This window comes from Vanessa cardui, chromosome 7 (genome assembly GCF_905220365.1).
Source record: "Vanessa cardui chromosome 7, ilVanCard2.1, whole genome shotgun sequence".
Taxonomy (NCBI): Eukaryota; Metazoa; Arthropoda; class Insecta; order Lepidoptera; family Nymphalidae; genus Vanessa; species Vanessa cardui.
This window is the reverse complement of record NC_061129.1, coordinates 1728787-1752106: the sequence shown is the minus strand read 5'-3', so window position 1 is coordinate 1752106 and position 23320 is coordinate 1728787. Positions and strand designations below refer to the sequence as shown.

General features: G+C 35.0%; 2 protein-coding genes across 2 annotated transcripts in view; one reads left to right on the top strand and one right to left on the bottom strand.

The window, feature by feature from the left end:
• LOC124531169 (eEF1A lysine and N-terminal methyltransferase homolog) overlaps nucleotides 1-11473 on the bottom strand; it is a 35126-nt gene extending 23653 nt beyond the window's left edge. The window contains exons 1-4 of the mRNA XM_047105649.1: nucleotides 11288-11473; nucleotides 10663-11221; nucleotides 10205-10345; nucleotides 1466-1584 (exon numbers count right to left, since the gene is read on the bottom strand). Coding sequence (XP_046961605.1) covers nucleotides 1466-1584; nucleotides 10205-10345; nucleotides 10663-11221; nucleotides 11288-11379 — 911 coding nt within the window. The 5' untranslated portion in view covers nucleotides 11380-11473. The remainder of the gene's footprint in view (nucleotides 1-1465; nucleotides 1585-10204; nucleotides 10346-10662; nucleotides 11222-11287) is intronic.
• Nucleotides 11474-11852: 379 nt separating this feature from the next.
• On the top strand, nucleotides 11853-23319 carry LOC124531460 (eukaryotic translation initiation factor 2-alpha kinase 1-like). Its single transcript, XM_047106050.1, has 3 exons — nucleotides 11853-12146; nucleotides 20604-21934; nucleotides 22554-23319. Exons 1-3 carry the CDS (start codon nucleotides 12086-12088, stop codon nucleotides 22884-22886), a joined length of 1725 nt encoding a protein of 574 aa, XP_046962006.1. The 5' UTR covers nucleotides 11853-12085; the 3' UTR covers nucleotides 22887-23319.
• The last annotated feature ends 1 nt before the right edge of the window (nucleotide 23320 follows it).

The window sequence follows — 23320 nt, the reverse complement described above, 5'->3', positions numbered from 1 at the left end:
TATATAGTTAATCGTCGAGTCGAGATGGCCCAGTGGTTAGAACGCGTGCATCTTAACCGATGATTGCGGGTTCAAACCCAGGCAAGTACCACTGATTCATGTGCTTAATTTGTCTTTATAATTCATCTCGTACTCGGCGGTGAAGGAAAACATCGTGATGAAACCTGCATGGGACAAATTTCATAGAAATTCTGCCACATGTGTATTCCACCAACCCGCATTGGAACAGCGTGGTGGAATATGTTCCAAACCTTCTCCTTTAAGGGAAAGGAGGCCTTTAGCCCAGCAGTGGGAATTTACAGGATGTCGTTGTTGATATAGTTAATAATTTAGATCATAGATTTATTCACTCAAAAAAGGCTTTCGTTTCACTATCGTTGTTTTAAAAGTAATTCATTAAATTGACGCCGAGTCATGAGTGGTGTGTTCGTGAATGTATATGTATCACTGAGCTTCTAAACAGCTGGATCGATTTTGATGTGTTATTCAAATATTGTGTGTATTTAAATAATCCGTAACGAGCGGGCTTCAGATTTCATTTCAAGAAAAAAAACGAACGTAAAATTATTATTTTACCTATTATATATATATATTTACCTATACAGAGTGTGGAAGACTGGTATTATTTATAAATACATCTGAAGGAGTATTTAGTTAATGCATATTGTAACGCTAGATAGATATAATATAGGTTATTGCCTACCGCTATGAATTAGATACAATCAGATGAATAGAGACTCTATATTTAAAACTTGTAACGTTAAGATTCCAAAAAGTTTCTGTTTGATTGACTCATTTAGTACTAAAGGCATTTTAATGGGTTCTTAGGATGATACTTTGGCAAGTTTAGGGACCTGGGTTTTTTAAGTAGCAAAGTTAATTTTAAAGTAAGCACAGATAGGTGAAAATAATAAAGGTGACCCGAGATGGCCCAGTACTTAGATTAACGCGTGCATATTAACCGATGATTGCCGGTTCAAACCCATACAATCACCACTGAATTCATGTGCTTTATTTGTGTTTACAATTCATCTCGTGCTCAGCGGTGAAGGAAAACATCGTGAGGAAACCTACAAGTGTCTTATTTTAACGAAATTCTGTCACATGTGTATCCACCAACCCGCACCGGAGCAGCGTGATGGAATATACTCCAAACCTTGAGAAGAGAAGAGGCTTTAGCCCAGCAGTGGGAAATTTACAGGCTGTTATTTTTTTTTTAAATATGAGACAACATCACAGACTTTGATCCCACTGTAAGTAGCTAAAGCACTTGTGTTATGGAAAATCAGAAGTAACGACGGTACCACAAACACCCAGGACCCAAGACAAGATAGAAAACTAATGATAATCTCCATCGACTCGGCCGGGAATCGAACCCGGGACCTCGGAGTGGCGTAAGCATGAAAACAGGTGTAAACACTCGACCACGGAGGTCGTCAAAATGTATGTAATGTAATATTCTTACCGTCCCTGTGGTACGATGAAAACCGCATACTTGTTGATAGCCTGCGAACGCTTCTGATCCACTATGTACAACGTGTAGCGAGGTACGTCTTGGCCGGGCTGCATTAAATCTAAAGTAACCTTTAAAAAAAAATAGTATAACTATGCGTCATTAACTTAAAAAGCACTCCAGTTCGTTAGACCTTATTGAGTCACAATTAACATAGTCATTTTTGCGTCAAGATTATAATCAAATATACTATGGACCCGCCCCGGCGTCGCACGGATAAAGTATTGATACTTAATATACTAGAAAATAAGTATGTTACGATACCACATTAGAAACATCTAAAATTATCAGTGTTTCTTTAATATATTGTCAAAACCTTCTTCTAAATCAAATCAAATCAATTTTGTTCAAGTAAACTTCACAATGAAGCGTTTTTGAATCGTCAACAATTAAATACTAACAACAATTAAGCAGCTTCTAACGAGAAGTATAGAATTTACAGTAATTAGTGTCCTATGATAGAACCCGAGCCTAACTCCAGGCGTTTCTTTCTAAAAAATACTCTTTTAATGAATAATATGATTTATTTATTAATTTATTCTTAATTTCTCGAATCTATCTGTTAAAAAAAACCGCACCAAAATCCGTTGCGTAATTTTAAAGATACATAGGGACAGATAGTGGTAAGCGACTTTGTTTTATTTTAAATTTAATCATATTAATCAAGAACTGTTGGTACACAACGCAAGAAATACGTAAATTACTAAATTAAATGTACAGTTTGTTTATCATCATTCCATATTCGATCGGAATAGACTACACTTTTCAATTCAATTCAATTCTTAGTTTAATGGCTTTTAGTTGTGCCGGCAGGGCACAGATTATTTCGCCAATGTCACGTAGGATGGAGAAGACACGAATGAGATTGATCGGTGCGGTTGAGACATTAAACTCAATTGAATTTTAAAGTCAAGAATAGTAGTATTAATTTCCTTGTTAATCCTTAACCTAGAACAACACAAACATTAAGAGTTAATAATAGGATAATTAAAAATAAAATAAAAATGTTGTTAGTATTCTAAACTACATATGTAATAAAATATGAAAAATTGGACTATTTACAACTTAATTTTATTTAATTTGATATATTTACATAAGATTGAACAAAATGGACTAAACACAAACGTCAACAAACATTCAACATTTATAGGGCGAGGGACTTTAGAAGGGAGGATGTCATAAATGGGACGAAGAAGTTTAGGGCAAAGGAACAGGATATGGGTTGCAGAGCCTTCGTCAAGGCCACATTCACACAGCGAGTGATCACGAACTCTGATTTTTGCTAGATGAGTAGGGGTGCATGAATGGCCGAGGCGTAACCGACAGATGGTGGAGGTGACCCAACGGTCAGCGTGCCTGTGAGATGAAAACCAAGGTCGCCTCGGAATTTCAGGTTGTAACGCCGAATAATATTTACCCTTGACCAATTTTGATGAAACCCAAAAAGAATTCCAGGATTTATTCATTTCAGCTTTAGCAAGAGAGAGCAAATCCTGAGATGTGTTGGCAAAATGCTCAGATGTACCAGATTGGATAGCAATCTTAGCATATGAGTCTGCCATCTCATTACCTGATATAGCTGAATGGCTAGGAATCCAGACCAGCAGGACTTGTAGCCCTTGTTGATGACAGGACCACAGGGCCTCTCTGATCTTAAAAACGATTGAAAGTCTTGATCTGCTACGAAAAGGATTTTCTTTAATGGCTAACAGACAGCTTAGTGAGTCACATAAAATAATTGTTTGCTGAATATTGTGTGACTGGGCATACATTACAGCTTCCAGTAAAGCGATAGCCTCACCGGAGAATACAGAGGTTTCGGGGGGACATTTAAATAATAGGGCTATTTTAAATTTAGGAATCCAACAAGCTGCACCAACGCAGCCGGTCGGCGAGAGCTTAGAGGCATCAGTATATATAGGGAGATGATTTGGCCAATTTTGATGAAAAATTGTTTGAAATTGGATATTAGTATCAGGGGAACCTTTTACAAGTCCAAGATTTGTAATTATCGGAGGATTATAAATAAGTGCATTAAAGGAGGTGGAAAAAAGAGGATTAGAGGGAAAAGTGGTAAGTGGATGGGGGAGTTTGGTATACTTGAGGAAACTGTTTAATAGGAATGGGGATGCCGGATTATCTGAGTTACAAAGGTGGGATAGTTTGTTTAATCTGATCAGTAGAGGATGGGAGGGTAGCTGTAACAATCTGATGATAAAGCGGTCACAAAGATATTGCCTCCTTATCTGTAGAGGGGGGTCAACACACTCAACCTGTAGAGCATTAGTAGGGGTGGATTTCATCGCACCCAATATAATGCGAAGACATTTATATTGAATTTTATTTAATTTTTCTGAAGCTGATTTATTAAAAGGATCTAGAACGAACAGTCCATAGTCCAAGTGACTACGAACTATTGCGTTATAGACCAATTTTAACGTATAAGGGTGAGCTCCCCACCAGACTCCAGACACAGCTCTAAGGGCATTAATTGATTTTTCACATTTCTTGGCTATGTAATCAGAGTGTGAAATTCCGTTCAGTTTGTAATCGAGAATTATACCAAGAAATTTTGTTTTGTCTACAAAGTTAATGCATTGACCCTCATAAAACAGATCAAAGGCAGGAATACGTCTTTTTTTCGTAAAGATCACTGCTTGACTTTTGGCTATCGAAAGCGACAAGCCATGGTCACAGAGCCATTGGGATAGATAATGCAAAGCAGAGTTTAATCGAAATGTTAAATTTTCAACGGAACTAGATCTATAATATAAAACTATGTCATCAGCATACTGGAGGATGTTACAAAAGTTGTTAACAGACAAATCGAGGTCATGAGTGTATATGCTATAAAGCAGAGGGCTGAGTACTGAGCCTTGAGGAAGACCTTTCCAGACGAATCTGGGGGGAAGTGAGAGATGTTGGTGTCTAACCGTTATTGATCTGCAAGTTAACAGATTACATATGAAATGAACTATCCTCGGTGGTATACTCAGCTGTTGCATTTTCTGCCTGAGCAACGGAAGAAGGACATTATCATATGCAGAAGATATATCAAGAAAGATTCCCACAAGGTACTCTCCTTTAGCGAAGGCAATTCGAATGTCTGCTGTAAGTATGCTTAGACTATCAATAGTGCTCGACCCCTTCCGAAAGCCAAATTGAGAGGGAGCAAGTAAGTTTCTGCTTTCCATTAACCATTCCAGGCGATTCTTCAAGAGATGTTCAGTGATCTTTGCCAAAGTAGATGATAAAGCTATAGGCCTATACGAATTGCAATCGGAAGGGTTCTTACCCGGTTTAAGGATGGGAATAACAATTTGTGACTTCCAAGATTGCGGGATGATTCCTTTGATAAAGACCGAGTTAATAATATTTAAAAAACAATGTTTAGCTTTATCATTTAATTTGGAAATAAAAGAGTAAGGAACGCCATCTTCCCCGGGTGTCGAATCGGATAAACCATTTAATGCACATTGAAGTTCAGAAAAAGAGAAGGGGGCATCCATTTCATCCAAAGTAGATGCTGGCGTAGAAATTAGAAAACTGTCCTCATATGGGACAAAGGGGGGGGCAAGCTTCTCAGCAAAATTGTTAAGCCACTCAGAAGGAGTATTTGAGGTAGGATTGTCAGAGTTAAGGCAACGGCGGAATTTTTTAAGTTGGGACCAGACTGCAGAGGAAGAGGAACGAGGGTTCAGGGATTCACAGAATTGAATCCAACTGACTTTTTTCTTTTTAGAAATCATTCGTTTTAATTTGGCGTCGATTCTCTGATACTTGTAAAAATTATCCATAGACATACACATAGTGTATGTTTCTTCAGCCTCTAGTCTCTGTTCAGTTAATCGTTTGCATTCCTCATCCCACCAGGGGGTGGAAAGCAAATGATTTTTTGAGATGTGTTTTTTGGGAAAATGGAGATCAGCTGCAGTTAGAATACCATTAACGAAAAGGTCGTAGCAAAGGATTACATTTCGATAGTCTTGCGACGCAAAGAGGGAGTCAATCATGTCGTCAACAGATTCAGCATATGCAGACCAATTAACATGTTTTAATTTATATTTTAATAAAGGATTTGGGTTGGAGTATGGGATGGATCGGTTATTTAAAGAAAGGAGGATAGGGAAGTGGTCACTACCAAAAGAGGATGATAGGACATTCCAGGATAATTGAGAAGCAAGGGCAGGAGAGGTTAGGGATAGGTCAACAACGGATTTTGGGTTTTGGTTGGGGTATACTCTACGTGTTGGTGAGCCATTATTGAGGATGCAGAGGTTTGCATCATCAAATATGTCCATCAACAAGAGAGCAAACGAATCAGAAAAATGTGAACCCCAGGAGGTATGGTGGGCATTAAAATCACCCATGACAAGGATAGGATGAGGGAGACTAGAGAAGATGGCGGATAAATCGGGAATTAAAGCGGGATTAGGGTGAGGGATATACAGGGAGAGAAAAGAGATGTTGAGGGCTCTGACAGCAACAGCATTAATATGCTGGCTGGACAGGGATAGAGGGATTTGGGAAAAGGGAAGGGAGTGCCGGATAAAAATGGCACTCCCGGCATAACCATCACTCCTGTCATCTCTCAAACAGGAGAAGCCCGGTACCCGGAATCGGGATCCAGGGATCAACCAAGTTTCAGAGATGGCAATAATGACAGGTTTATGGAGATTAATTAGAGAGAGGAGTTCATGTTTTTTAGGCCGGACGCTCTTGCAGTTCCATTGAAGGAAGCTGATTGGGGCCATTTTTAAGGATTGAGAACAGTTGACCTAAGTCTTGAGCAACGTTGGACGGTAAGGGGATATCATTACAGGTTGAAATAATGCTTAGAAGAATCTTCGTTAACATTTCCAAGAAGTTGGGATTGTTATTTACGGGGAGAGAAGTATTTTGGTTGAGAGCACAACCATTGGGAGTAGTAGAGGGACAATTGCTAACAATGGATTGGTGAGCCTGTTTATCGTATCCTTTTCCAAGCGGTGATCTTGGGCGAGGAGTACTCAAAACAGTCTTACGATAGGATCTGATAGGTGAAGGGATAGATTTGTTTGGGATAGTTGGAGAATATATAGGAGGGGTGAACATCTCTTTTGCAATCTCTGCATAGGATCTACGAACAGGAGGGAACCGTGAGGATGCTTCTATATATGACACATTGTCTTGGGACATAACGATTTTTATGGATTGTTGGCGTGAAAATTCAGGACAGTCCTTATCCGTAGTAAAATGAACACCTGAGCAATGTAAGCAAGTGGCGTTATCCTTACTTACATCACAAGACTCACCTGTGTGGGATTTGGAGCACTTAAAACATCTAGGTTGTGATCGGCACTGAGTTTTTATGTGTCCATAACGGCAGCAGTTCAGGCATTGGATCGTAGGAAGTTTATACATTTCTACAGGTAGGGAAGTATGATAGGAAAACACTTTATTGGGAAGCATTTGCCCCCTAAATGTGATAACCACAGATTGGGTTGGGACCCATGTGATAACACCATCAGTAAAAGTTTTCCTGTTAAGGCGTCTGATTTTTAAAACTTCACCACATCCAGAGGGAAGTTCGAGTGATGTTGCTAATTCATCCATTGTCCAGTCCACGGGAATACCCTTAATCAAACCCATTCTAGTAATATTGAAAGTCGGTACAATAGCTTTGTATTTACACATTTCAATAACAGGGTTTGCTAGAAAGGAGTTTGCTGCCTTGCTTGTTGAAAACTCAACAGATATTTTATTGCGTCCTACATTTTTAAGACCATCGTTAATAATACCACTAATTTTGTGAGTATGTAGAAATTGCCCAAATTTGATAGCCCGTATAGTAGTTCCTGAAGCAGGATCAGAGACTTCCCGGGACACATGAACAATGAAAGGGCCTTTGTCACTGTCTAAATAACTTTTAGGGCCTTCAGAGTAGGAAGGATGGGTATAAATCGTTTGGATAGAGGGAGTTGCGGTTGTGGGATGAATTACCGTTTTCTTGCTGTTGGAGTCGGAATTAATCGAATCATTAGTACTTTGTCGTTTACGAGAAGGTATAGAAGGAGAAGAACAATTGTCGGGAACTGAATCTACTGAGCCACCTGGATCAGGGGGTTCGGGAGGAGTATCAACCTCCATTATAAAACTTAAAAACTACAAAATATTAAAATACAGCAAATACTCACAATATGTATAAATGTTAGTAACACCACTAACCCAAATATCAACTAATAGTACTATTAACAGTAAAATACACTACAAAACTAAACGTAAACACTCAAAATCTCTTAACACGTGTGTTAACCAACACTAACGCAAGCGAAAACCATAAAAGATGACTACACTTTTAACGCACAATATTTTGGCGCGCTTTCAGTGACAAGTGACTGCGAATACGAACATTCTCGATTAAATTCTATAGCAGTCGAATAATTATATATTCGATTTTTTTTTTATATTTCGAATGAATAAATATTTAAAAAAAAAACGTAGTGTAAAGGATGACTTTTAATCTACATTTTCAACGTAAACGGTTATATATAGGTACACATTTCGTGTATTATATTATTATTTCATAAAGATCTATTTCAACATTCAGGTCAAGAATTGTGGAGATCAAATTTAAGAGATTAAATCGAAATATGAAAGTGTTGCCAAGTGACGCAAATATTTATGTAGCAGATTAAAAATCATAATAATTCATTTGTTCATAAAATTGTTTGATGATTAAAATTATTAGATCTTGTCTTTATGTAAGATAGAGAAGAATTATATATTCTTCTTACATTAAAATAATTATCTGAATACCTCAAAATAAATATATTTTTTTGTCTTACAACAGTAGTAAGTGATAGTAGCCGAGTATGTTTATCGAGTAACCATGTTAATAGGCTATTTGACTGGTTTTTAAAATCCATTTTTTATTATTTAGTAGAAGTTAAGGAACCCAGTGAAAGTTGATTTTTTTGCTGCAATGTGGTCGGTGACGTCACTTTCCTGTATTTTTGGTATTTATCTGTGGTACATATAGTAGAAAAGCAAGGTTTACAAGAAAGTGACTTCATCATAAGCCCGGCCAATCAGGAGCATTTTGTCACGTGACAAACGTTTGAAAAAAGGCATTTTTATTTATGGACTTTTGAATAAATTAAGTATTATTTTCAACTTTTGTTAGTGAACAACAGCCTGTAAATTCCCACTGGTGGGCTAAAGGCCTCCTCTCCTTTTTGAGGAGTAGGTTTGGAACATATTCCACCACGCTGTTCCAATGCGTGTTGGTGGAATGCACATGTGGCAGAATTTCGATGAAATTAGACACATGCAGGTTTCCTCACTATGTTTTCCTTCACCGTCGAGCTCGAGATGAATTATAAACACAAATTAAGCACATATAAAGTAAACATATATAGTGGTGCTTGCCTGGGTTTGAACCTACAATCATCGGTTAAGATGCACCCGTTCTAACCACTGGGCCATCTAAGCTCATATTTGTATAGTAATGTTTATTAATTGTTACATACGTATGCAGTCTACACTACTGCAATATATAGGTATTTATATTATACATACTCTCTATTATAAACTTATAATCGAACGTAAGTCACATAGTAGATTTCTCCCCAGTTCTCAAAATTTGCAACATAAATTCTACAGAAAAGTAAGACATTTTAAAAGTGAGTGCGCTTAAAAATCTTCTTTACTCGTATGTAACAACGCTTTTATGAAATCAAAATGTATATTACCAAATTACTATTAAACATAAATCATAAATATACTTATATTTTCGTTGCTCAAATTAAAAAATAAACTGTTAATAAATACACTCAAGATTATCTAATAACTCTTATCTAAGGCGAAAGGAGTCAGCACTGGTACAGTAATGTACCCCAATGAAAGTATGAAACGTTTTTTTACATATTACTTACTATAATATTGACTAATTTATTATTTAATACAATACTGCACTATATATACTTATAACTTAACATATATATCGTAATAACTGGGGTAACAAAACACGTGTACACTATTCAAAGCATTATTCCGAAGTCCAACTTTTGTTAGTAAATAACCATTTTTAAACTTATAATATACACATGATTACAATTCACAATTTATTTTTCGCATTGTCAAATAGCCTATTGTTTTAAGCGTTTCAACTCAGACAGATACATTAACTTTGTATATTGTTATGAGAGTAACCTTAGCCTTCAATACAGTGTTATGACATTTGATTCAATATCATAATTCATATCACATTATTATTGCATATTATTAATATAGTAGGAGCTATTGAATTTACTTCATTAAATACAATTATTATTGATCAATAATTTGTAAAACTGTAATTAATATTATTTTATATGGCATAGCATTTAATACTGACATGTAACACTATTTCTTATTTTAAATATGATTGAGCTGTCATTAGAAAACAATTGGACGATAGCGTGGAATTCTAACAAAAGATAAGAGATATTGAAGCATCATTGTAAAATGATAATATTATTTTGGCCATCCCGAAGTACTGAAATTACAATATATATATACGTATGTAGTGGGACTATAAAAGCTGCTACATTACTGCTAAAATTATTTTTTGACTCAAAAATATTTTACCGAGTAATCTTTACTTGAACCAACTAATTTCATAGAGTAGTAAAACAGTACTTGGTGCATCTAATTATTATGTTACTTTACCTCATCATCCCCATCTAAAGTTGTTTTAGAGAGACCATTGGTGATGAAGGCTGTGTCTTGAACAGATTTCACACACTCTTTAAGATCCTCTGTTCTTTCCAACCTCTGCATCTTGTCACCGGCCAGACAGACTTCTAATATCTAAAATTTGACATGAATTACTATTTTATTTTAATGAGAACAATGGAAATCTACAGACGAAAGTTTGTACCTAACAATTAAATTAAAGGATATTTGGGAAAGATTTATTTCAGAGTTACCAGAGAGATTATAGGATATCGGTTTTTTTTTCTGTCATCTATAAAGTGTTGAAATAACTTTATCAAAAAAAGTGCTTAAGAGTGTCTCCCTCTCCCAAAAAATTTTAATCATAATTTTTTAATTTTTTTTAAAAATAAAAACAAGTATCCTATAATCATATAATTTGACCATTTTTGTAATATAACATAAGAACTTACTAATTTAGGCATCTCTTTGAATTTGGTTGCGATAACCACAAAAACAGGTAATGTCATCCCATCTCCATTCTCAGCATTTTTCTCCTCAGCTTCATGACATCTCACTACACGAAACATCCACGTCTTATCACAGAAATATGTCAGCAACTTATCTATTATATGGCTTTGTAATAATGATATACAAATGAAACGGCCACCTATTTTCAAAACTCTTTTAATTTCAGAGAAATATTTGTCTATTCTTTCATTTGTTTCTTTCGAGTCATCCGGCATTAGCGCATCAAGTGTTCCTTTATCAAGAACTACATTAAATTCATCATTCCCAAATGTCGTATTGAGCGCGTCCATGTAAAGAAATTTCATATTTGTCCTGTGCGCATTTACAACATTCATTTGCTTGATTACTACTTCTGATACGTCTATGTTCGTTATATTAGGATAGCCGACATCGTAGAGGTCTGCACTGAGACTGGAGTTACCGCAACCTGGTATAAGTATTGTGTCCGATTGTTTGATATACTTGTGTAAATGAGAACAGAGTTCTAAATATTCACCATACCTTAAAATATATTCAGGTTATTAAATAGAATATACATCAATATAAAAAATGACAATAAATACTCACCATTCGAAAGCTTTTTTGCCACGTTTCTTAAAAAACTTATTCCAATAATCTTTGTCGCTAAATTCTTTGTGACTTTTCGGAAGTAGGTTCATTTTTAAATTGAATTTATAACTTGATCTTTTATAAACAATTCATTAACACATGGTTCGATTTGTTTACTGACGATCTGTCAAAAATGAACTTGAATGAAGTTTTGGCAATTCAATGATTAGCAGTCTGTGATCAAATATATATTGTAATATGGGCCCAAACAAAATCTAATAAACTGTTAGTGACTTAATATGTTATTTCTTTGATTTAATTTTTTTTACAAAATAAATTACTTAAAAATGCTATCAATACCTTTTCTTTATATAAAACAATGGTGCATTTATTTTAAGTTCCATATCCCTTTCCACTAAACCACATTAAAAAAATTAAGTTATTTTATATTTAGAATATTACATTTATTTCAACTTAAACTTAAAAAATGCTTTCCTAAATTTGAGATATTAAAATGAAAATAAATGAAAAATTTTGTTTTATCTCTTATGTCAATATTTAGTCTGTTGTGTTAATTGTCTGTGCTCAGTATAATAATATAAAATTTTATAGTGTGCAATATTTGTGAAATGTGTATTTGTTTCTCTATTTGCTTGTTCATTAATCATAGTAATTTTTATGCCGTTTAAAATGTTTTCATATCATAAAAATTCGCCGTACAGTATTACACTGGCTTGATAATGATTATCAGAGACTTTAATGAAAGAAAATCGTGGATTCAACATCTAGGCCACTGAAGAAGTTACGTATTTAGCAATGGATAGTAAGAAACATGATAAATGGGAAGCCTTGGCTACCGTTAAATCTTTCGATCAAGGTATTTACTTAAGTTTATTACAACATACATTAATAAATTTCGTATATAAAGTACACAACCATATTTAATAAGAATAAGGTATATCAACTAGATTCTAGATTAAGTTATAGTTTGAATTTCGATAGCACCTGATGAATGAGAGATAGTCAAAAAACTGGAGAAAACTATATTTCCATCAACAATCATTGCTCCAAATTGTAAAGATTAAATCATGTGAAAATACGCAAATAGCTTTGAACAGATCAGTATCAGTTATAGTATTTGCATAAAAAACTTCATGTTATTGTTACCTCAAAAATGAATATGAAATCATGACTAACACCTACCGTAAAATCAACCGAAGACTTAATTTTGCCTATGTTTGAAATTACAGATATTTCAAATTTCAAAGAGAATTAAATACCGGAAAGTTGCTGACATAATATAAACTATTTTTTAAATTCTTTGACCTGCAATGGCTGGTATGACCATTACCTTAAGTATTACAATACAACCATTTAGATGACCAGTAATTTACCGCTACTTAATTTATCTGTATGCTGGGCACTGTTGGCAACTTGTATTATCAATTTATCAGGTTAATGCTGATGGTAGGGGGCAATAACTATGTTGCTGATTGATTGACACTGATTACCTAAATGGTGTTTGCCAAAATTTAATTCAAATTGCACATTATTTTATATAATAAACTAGCTATCTGCCTCAGCTTCACACGGGTGCAATCCTGATACTAAATATACTACAGAATGTCTTGCAACATTCTCAGTTTTTCATTTGTTAGACAATATAAATTACTATTTATGTTAAAGCTATAATATCTTTGAAAATATTCATTTAAATAACATATTGTAAAGCACCATATTGATCTATGTTAAGTGCACAATGTATTTAAGGTACTTAATGGGATAAGAAAAAAAAGGTTTGTAAATAAGCCATTATTCTCGTAAAAAGTATAGAGAGAGATATATACTAGTATGGCCTTTTTGAGGATCATTATAAGGTTTACCATACTTCATTATTTTGATCAAAGGGTTCAGCCAGCGTTTGCAATGTAAGCACAAAAAAGTGTTTATTTATGACATAGCCTTAGAAACGGAAATTATCAGTTTATCTTATATATTGTGCATGTTTTATACATATAAACCTTCCTCATGAATCAATCTATCTATTTAAAAGAAAAATATCAAGATCTGTTGTATAATTTTAAAGATCTAATATACATAGGGACAGACAGTGGTAAGCCATTTGTTTGTTTGTTATGTTAAAAACGAGACATATGTGCCATGAGGTATTAATTGTGCCTTTGAAATAAATCTTACTTCTCGATTTGATTTATGAATATTTGTTATGCCTGCTATCATCACAAGCTTAGTAATTTAATACTGATAAGATTATTATTATCAATATTAGGAGTAGTTATTGAAATTATAAAATTACCATGCCAAGCCTCAACAGACAAACATACAAATAATACAATAATAAGGATAATCTGAGAGTATAATGTTTAAAAATCTTATATTCTAATACTTAACTACCTTTTTTTGTAAAATAATGACTCTTGAATCGAAATTGGCATAGAAAATGCAGAAACATGCATGTAATTGGCAATGCATTAGTTTAAAGCAACATGTGCATACATGTTGCAACATGTTCGAACATGTTATATGTCAAGGAGCGCATAACTGCATTGTCTTTATCATAAATCATTTATTCCGGAGCGATCATGGGTAATACCGCTTCAGGTGTGATATTATTATATCTTATCAAAATAATTCAACAATTAATCAATTGCATAGGTTTCATACTTTGATTGAAGTTATCCACTTCAATCAAAGTATGAAAGATAAAGAAATACTTGTTTTATATTGCATCATTTAAAATAATACATTTTGTTTTGTGAAATAAGCCATAAATTTTGTGAAACTTGCTATGTGTACCAATCAATCAAGGAGTAAAGAAAAATCACCTCTGATTTATATGTTCCCTGCGATTGGTCAATGGCATTGCTATATAATTAATCAGTGTATAATTAATAACATGTCTTAGGATGGTCACAAGTTTAAACAATGATATTCTTCTAGATTCATTTGTTTTACCCACTAGTCCGTGTTTCACAATACATCCCATATTTATGTCCAAATCTGACCTATAATTCTAATTATTTTAAAAATAATTACAATCATAACAAGATACGGACCCCATGTTCAATTTTTTGACATTATTTTTCTTACCAGCCAGTATCAGACATTCGGCTATTACAACATATTCTAAAAATAGTCAATTGACATATTATAATTAAATTGTTGTACTAAATTATAATTGTTTTTTTTTTTCGCCTGTGTTAGTGTTGGTTAACACATGTGTTAAGGGATTTTGAGTGTTGACATGTAGTTCTGTAGTGTATTTTATTGTTAATAGTGCTATTTGTTGGTATTCGGCTTTAGTGGTGTTACTAATATTTATACATATTGTGAGTATTTACTGTATTTTAATATTACGTAGTTTTTAAATTTTATAATGGAGTTTGTTCTTCCTCCCGAACCCCCTAATCCAGGTGGCTCAATAGATTTAGTTCCTGATAATTGTTCTTCTTTCATGTGTCCCGCGACTGCTATACGGGCTATCAAATTTGGGCAATTTTTACATACACACAAAATTAGTGGCATTATTAATGATTGTCTCAAGAATGTAGGCCATAAAAAAAATATCTGTTGAGTTTTCAACAAGCAATGTAGCAAACTCTTTCAAGCTAACCATGTTATTGAAATACGTAATTACAAATCTACTGTACCGACACTCAATATTACTAGAATGGGGTATTACTTGAGTAAGGGTATTCCCGTGGACTGGACAATGGATGAATTAGCAACGTCACTCGAAACTCCCTCTGGTTCAAATTCAGATGCTTTAACAGGAAAACTTTGACTGATGGTCTTGTTACATGGGTCCCTACCCAATCAGTGGTTATCACATTTAGGGGACAAATGCTTCCCAATAAAGTGTTTTCCTACCATACTTCCCTTCCTGTAGAAACTTATAAACCATCCACGATCCAATGCCTGAACTGCTGCCGTTATGGTCATATAAAAACTCAGTGTAGATTACAACCTAGATGTTTTAAGTGCTCCAAATACCACACAGGTGTCTTGTGATGTAAGTATAACTCCACTGGTGGTGGAATATGTTCTAAACCTTCTCCTCAAAAGGAGAGGAGGCCTTTAGCCCAGCAGTGGGAAATTTACAGGCTGTTACTTTACTTTTACGGACTGTCCTGAATTTTCACGTCAACAATCCATAAAAATTATTATGGCCCAAGATAATGTGTTTTATTGAAGCATCCTCACGGTTCCCTCCTGTACGCAGATCCTATGCAGAAAATGCAAAAGGGATGTTTACCCCTCCTACATATTCTCCAACTATCCCAAACGAACCTATCCCTTCATCTATCAGATCCTATCGTAAGACTGTTTTAAGTACTCCTCGCCCAAGATCACCGGTTGGAAAGGAATACGATAAACAGGTCCACTAATCTATCATTAATAATTGTCATTCTACTGCTCTCAATGGTTGTGCTCTCAACCAAAATACTCATCTCCCCGTAAATAACAATACTAATTTCTTAGAAATGTTAACGAAGATACTTCTTAGCATTACCTCAACCTGTTATGATATCTCCTTATCGTCCAAATTTGCTCAAGACAAGGTCAATTGTTCTCTATCCTTCGAAATGGCCCGAAACCAGCTTCCTTCAATGGAACTGCAAGATCGTCCGGTCTAAAAATTATGAACTCTTCTCTCTAGTTAATCTCCATAAACCTGTCATTATTGCCATCTCTGAAACTTGGTTGATCCTTGGATCCCGTTTCCGGGTACTGGGCTTCTCCTGTTTGAGAGATGACAGGAATGACGGTCACGCCGGGAGTGCCATTTTTATTCGGCACTCCCTTCTCTTCTCCCAAATCCCTTTATCCCTGCCCGGCCAGCATATTACTGATGTTGCTGTTAGAGCCCTCAACATCTCTTTTGTTTCCCTGTATTCCCTCAGCATAATCCAGCTATAATTCCTGATTTATCCGCCATCTTCTCCTCTCTTCCTAGTCCTATCCTTGTCATGGGAGATTTTAACGCCCATCACACCTCCTGGTGTTCACATTTCTGTGATCCATTGGCTCTCTTGTTGATGGACATATTTTATGACGCAAACCTCGGGGTCCTCAATAATGGCTCACCATGGTTGAGTTAACCTAACTAAAACCCAAATTCCGCTGTAGACTTATCCTTATCCTCTCCAGTCCTCGCTTCTCAAATATCCTGGAATGTCCTCCCATCCTCTTTTGGCAGTAACCACTTTTCTATACTCCTTTCTTTAAATCACCGGTCTATTCCCCATATCCATCCAAATTCCTTATTCAAATATAAATTAAAAAATGTTAACTGGTCTGCATATGCTGAGTCTGTTGATTCCATGATCGATCTACTTTGGATGAAATGGATGCCTCCTTTTCTTTTTCTGAGCTTCAATGTGCGTTAAATGGTTTATCTTATTCTACTCCTGGGGAAGACGGCGTTCTTTACTCTTTTATTTCTAAATTAAACGATAAAGCTACAATTGTTTTTTAAATATAATTAACTCGGTTTTTATAAAAGGAATTGTCCCGCAACCTTGGAAGACACAATTGTTATCCCGATTCTTAAACTGGGTAAGAATCCTTCAGATTGCAACTCATACAGACCTATCATCAACTTTGGCTAAGATCACTGAACTTTGATCACTGAACTCTTTTGCCCAGTTTAAACAAATTATCCCACCTTTGCAACCCAGACAGTCCTAAATCCTCATTCCTATTAAACAGTTTTCTTAAATATACCTTCCTCATCCCCTTACAAATTTTCCTTCTAACCTCTTTTTTGCCACCTCCTTTAAGACTCTTTTATTTAATCCTCTTATAATCACAAACCTCGGTCTCATGAAAGGTTCTTCTGATACTGCAGTCGAAAGTTGAAATTGGTCAAATATGTTTTCATCAAAATTGACCAAATCACCTCGCTATATATACTGATGCCTCTAAACTCTCACCAATCGGATGCGTTGGCGCAGCTTGTTGGATACCTAAATATAAAATAGCCCTTCTATTTAAATGCCCCCTGAAACTGCTGTATTTTCTGGTGAGGCTATTGCTTTACTGGAAGCTATTAAGTACGCCCAGATACACAATATACCACAGTCAATTATTTTATGTGACTCCTTAAGTTGTCTGTAGGCCATTAAAGAAAATCATTTTTGTAGCAAATTTTCTGTCGTTTTTAAAGGTCAGAGAGGCCCTGTTGTCCTGTCATCAACAGGGTCTACAGGTTTTGCTTGTCTGGATTCCAAGTCATTTAGGTATTATTGGAAATGACATGGCTGACTCATATGCTAAATCTGCTATAAAATTTGGTTCATCGGAGCATTTTGTCAATTCCGCTAGATATTTGCTCACTCTTGCGAAAGTTAAATTGCATCAATCCTAGAACTCTTTTTGGATTTCATCAAAATCGGTTAAGGGTAATTATTATTCGGCGTTACAACTTAAAATTCCGGCGTCCTTGGTTTTCATTTCACAGGCACGCTGATCGTTTTATCATTTCCACTATATGTCGTTTACGACTCGGCCATTCTTGCAGACCTGTCCATCTAACAAAGATAAGAGTTCGTGATCTCTCGCTGTGTGAATGTGGCCTAGACGAAGGTCCCGCAACCCATATCCTGTTCCTTTGTCCTAAATTTCATCCCATTTTCGACGTTCTCCTTCCTATAGTCCCTCGCCCTATAAATGTTGAATGTTTGTTGACGTTTGTGTTTAGTCCATTTTGTTCTTATATATGTAAATATATTAAATGTAATAAAATTAAGTTGTGAATAGTCCAATTGAGTGCTACATTTTAGTATACATAGTTTGTGTTGTTCTAGGTTAAAAATTAAAAAGGGAATTTATACTACAATGCTAGTATTCAAAATTTAATTGTTAAATTTAATTTCCTCAACCGTACCAATCAGTCTCTTTCGTGTCTTCTCCATCCTACGTGACATTGGCGAAATAATATGTGCCCTGTCAGCACAACTAAAAGTCATTAAACCAAGAATTGAATTAAATTATAAATATACAATGTGTAAAGAAATAATTCTAACAAATGTGTAATACAATAATAGTATTACTTCTAATTTTCTAAAATCGAAATAGTCCTTTACCAATGTTCAAAATGTTTCTTTATAAATCCAATAGAATCATTAAGACTAATTTTACTTGACGGTAGGTCTGCAAACCCAACGGGGTATGTTTAGATACCCATTTGTATATTCTACTGGCAAAAATCAATTCATAGTGTTATTATGTTACGGTTTCGCAGTTGAATAAGCCTGTGTTCAGTTGTCTTGGGTTCCGAGGTATTTATTGGCAATGTATGTAATCCTCCTCTGATTAGATTGGATATACTTTTGTGAGCCTATTTTTAATTTACATACATATATATACAGGGTTATTGGTAATTCGACGTATATCCGGTTAGGAGGTGAAAGGGGTGACTATTTGCAATAATTTAAACCCCCATATGCATCATCCAAAAGTGAACCATTTTTGAGTTATCACTCGCAATTTTTGTAGTGGCATTTTTGACAAATTTTGAAAAAAGCTAGAGAACATGATTGAAGAGAAGAAGAGACTGGTTGGTACGTGGCTATCACCTCCTAACGGATACACGTCGAATTACACAATTCCTAATAACAGTTTAAGTATTACCTCATCTGCTTAAAAGTGAAGATGTAATGCGAAGTTAATTTCGCATTTATAATATTAGCATTAATTAGCCTTATATTTTTAATTCCAGACAATATCATAACATTTTAATATGATTTAATTCAATCAATATATATAGGAATCAAATCTTGTAATATTTTTCGGCTGTATAGTATATAACTATATATATGTTCTCTTGTGTACATATGCCAAATACATTGTGTAACCAGGATTATTGTGTCAATTGTCTTCATTAAACGGTATAATTTATTTTTATTAAACTTGATTAAAACCAATTCAGTTTCTTCACAAAATTTAGCTCTCATGACAATACATTATATTAACAAAATTTCGTAAATTACGTGACTAAAATAATGCTACTTATTAAACTTAAATGAGGAAATGTTTCAACAATTCGATGATTATAAATATGTAACTACAAACAAACCACTGACCACATTTGATATTCCAGAATTATCTGTGGCAGTGAATTTTTTTCATTACTTTTTGTTCATTGTTGTTGTTTGTATACAGAAAATGTCTAATATCACTGGTGATGATAAAATATTATGATAAACATCCTAATAAAATCGGAATCTTTAAACTAATTCGTTATTAGAATCGTTTGTGTGTTCGTGTGTATATTTGTATAATATTAATATGATTTATCAGAATAATAAAATTTGTTGTAAGTACATAATAAATTATACCTACAATATTTAATTTTTAAAACATTCCTTATAAATATAAAAAAGGTATAACTCTTAAAGGTAAGGTGCGTTAAAAGTAAGCTAAGATGTGTGATTAATAATAATATAATTGCTGTAGGCTTCCTTGTACTTAGATCAATTATGTTATTAACGCGCAAAAAGTGAAGACTAGAAAACGTCCTAATTGGGACGTTTGCCTTTAGTTATTTTACGTAGTAATACTTTATAATTCATTATAATTACGTAGTAATACGTTTTGCGTAATTAAAACATCTAGTTATCCCTTTTACTTATTGTTTTTATCAAGCTATCCTTTTTACTTTTAACGAAATGTAAAAATAAACTAAAATAAACGGTCCCCGGCGCGGCACACTTTTTTCTGTTGTTTAGTATGTATATAACATATCTGATTATTAGAATATCACTGACTTAGATACTAAACTAGCGAAATCAAAAACAACCCGCGATCCGATATAAATTTATATCTAAAAGAAACTCAGGTGTATTGTATTTCAACCAGTAAGAACAATAATTGAATTATTATTTCCGGAGATTTCCCTTTTAAATTGAATCAAGTTTTACCTTTTCAGTATTTCTACAGATCGTTTTTAAAATATATGTAAATGATATTTTCGATAATATTTTTTCGTTACATTTTTACATTTACGATTATATTTCTGAATCGTTTGACATGAAACTACTTTACTATAAAGGTAAATTGAACTCATTGAGAGAATTTTATGATTATTGATTGAATTGGGAACTAAAATGCTTTGTATAACCCTTGTACCTATACTTATAGTATCTCATCTTCAAAACGGAATATAACTAGTATTTCGGTTCGGTGGTACAATAAATGATGAGCCCTATCACAGCCCTACCACTAAATGAATATATCATAATTGATTAGATATGAATGAACATATAAAAAAAATTAGAACACTTAACATATAGATTTATTTTTTAATTTCCAGGTATTGCTCGCAATAGTCACCATGATTCCATCTTGCAGCAGAGCATGCAACACATCGAAGTCATCAACTCCACAGCAACAACGCCCATCAGCTTACTCGTACAGTCTTTGGTTAAGCAGTTATGTTCGCTCCTCGAAAAGGACCTCAACAGAGCCAACCAACTGTACAACACAATTTGTGAGAAACTTCACAGTATGAATTTAATTGATAACTCATATTCGATGGGAGAGTTCGAAGTGATGAGAAGTCAGTATCAGAGAGCTCTTTACCAGCTCGTCACAGTCGCCAGTGGTTCAGAAATACCGATTCCACTCCCAGTGTCGTGGCCCATCACTAGTTCGGCTCTGGAGTGGTCGCGATACCACAAGGAGTTTGAAGAGCTATACTTTATAGCGGGTGGGGGTTTCGGTAGCGTGTTCAAAGCGCGACATAGGTTAGATGGCGTCGAATACGCTGTGAAAAAAGTTTTTATCAAATCATCGGACGTTAATTCCATAATGACGCATTTGGCTGAAGTGAAAACAATCGCCAGCTTAAATCACACGAACATAGTCAATTATAAGGCCGCGTGGCTGGAACCGATGATAGAATCGAAAGTTAAGAAGAAAAAGACATTTAAAATGGACACTGATCATGATGATTTCTCAATGGGATCTAACAAAGATTCTTCTGTTTATCCTGACATCATGAAATCATTTAAAACGTACAATTCTAAAGAATTAACCAAGCACTATAGCCAGTCTGACTTCATAATATCATTTGAGAGATCGAATACTTTGGACAATTCCGTATCTTCTGATGAAGAGTTGGACGACGAGGAAGACTCGAGTTCAGCGGAGCAGAACGCTGTGTGCAAACTTATGTCGGGCAAAGAATACGAAAACTGTTCACGAGTTAACTTGAAATGGGCCACCCTGTATATACAAATGACTTACTGTCAACAAACCCTTAAGCAGTGGCTAGACGAGCGCAATAACCATATGATGCTCTCGAGGAAAAACTCCGAAGATCTAACCCTGCAACACAGTGACTCGACTGATTCCAACTGCTACGACTCCACTTTTTCTGATTCCAACGTGGCGTGGACTCGTGTCCTGGTTGACATGTTCACTCAGCTGGTCCGGGGACTGCATTATATTCATTCGAAGGGGATTATCCATCACGACGTAAAGCCCAGTAATGTGTTCGTGGCTCAGAGTGAAAATGGGCTACTCGTGCAGCTAGGCGATTTCGGCTTGGCTTGTCCGTTGCAGCAATCTCACAGCGGATTGGCCCTCGGTACGCATTTGTACGCTGCGCCGGAACAACTAGAGGGGCAATGCAATCCTAAGGTAAGATATTCTCAATATCACATTTATTCACGATATATTAAGATTGAAAATTCATTAATTTGTTGTCAAACATTCAAAAACTGAGACTAGATTGGAAAATTACAGTCATGCTTCGCTATATAGAAAAATATATTCTTTGAGTTCTAGTGACTAATGTTGCCATGTTTTAAGCACAACTTTTATGTTTCTGCATAAAAATAATTATAAACTTGTTTTAAATTATTAAAGAAATAATTCATTATTCAGCAACAGTTTTTTTTAAGATACTGCTGAGATAAGGCCTCCTCTTCCATTAAGGAGAGGGTTTGGAACATTTTCCACCACGCTGTTTCAATGCGGGTTGGTGGAATGCACATGTGGCAGAATTTCAATGAAATTAGACACATGCAGGTTTCCTCACGATGTTTTCCTTCACCGCCGAGCACGAGATGAATTATAAACACAAATTAAGCACATATATACATATAGTGATACTTGCCTGGGTTTGAACCCGTAATCATCGGTTAATATCCACGCGTTCTAACCACTGGGCCATCTCTGCTCGTTTTACAAATTAAAACAAAAATATATTTATAGCTTTCTATAATAATTAATGAATCACTTGCTTAAACGTTTTCAGAGCGACATGTATTCCCTGGGCATCATACTTCTGGAGATGGTGGAGCCGTTCGGCACAGACATGGAGCGTGTGAAAACTATAACGGGCCTTCGGAAGGGGCAGATTCCGGCGAACCTAACCGCGAACTACCCAAAGATAGCTCACATCATCGGCAAGCTGATCCAGAGGCGACCGAACAAGCGGTTAGACACGACGCAACTCCTTGAAGAACTCAGCACCCTCTCTGAAAACAAGGACGATACAATACGTCTACTGAAAGAGGAGCTAGCGGCAAAAGATGACGAAATCGCACACTTGAAGCTGATGCTCGCTAAATGTAACTTCCGGTCGTGATAGATTCAGTGTCCAAGTCCAACTTGAATAGGGGATAGTGTTTCTAGTGTTGCCATTAATGTCACAAATTAATTTTAATTCGAGCAATTTTTTTTTTAATCTATGCAATTATTAACGTAATTTGAACAAACTCGAATTATATAGTTTAAATTTGAATAAATTCCACTTGAAATTGTTAATGTGTAATTTTTTATTGGATTTTTTTTTTTGTAAGACAGTTGGAGAAAATCGATGGTTGTTTTATTATGGATTGTTTTCGCATATTGCTTTAGGTAAAACTTATTTTAACAATTTACTACATGTGTATTCAGTATTTTTTTAAATGGACTAGATCTTGAGGGACCTCTGGCCTATGATCACACGACGTTATAAAATTGTACTGAGATGAGTGTGTGTGTAATAACTTAATTTAAATATAAGTATTTAATATTTAG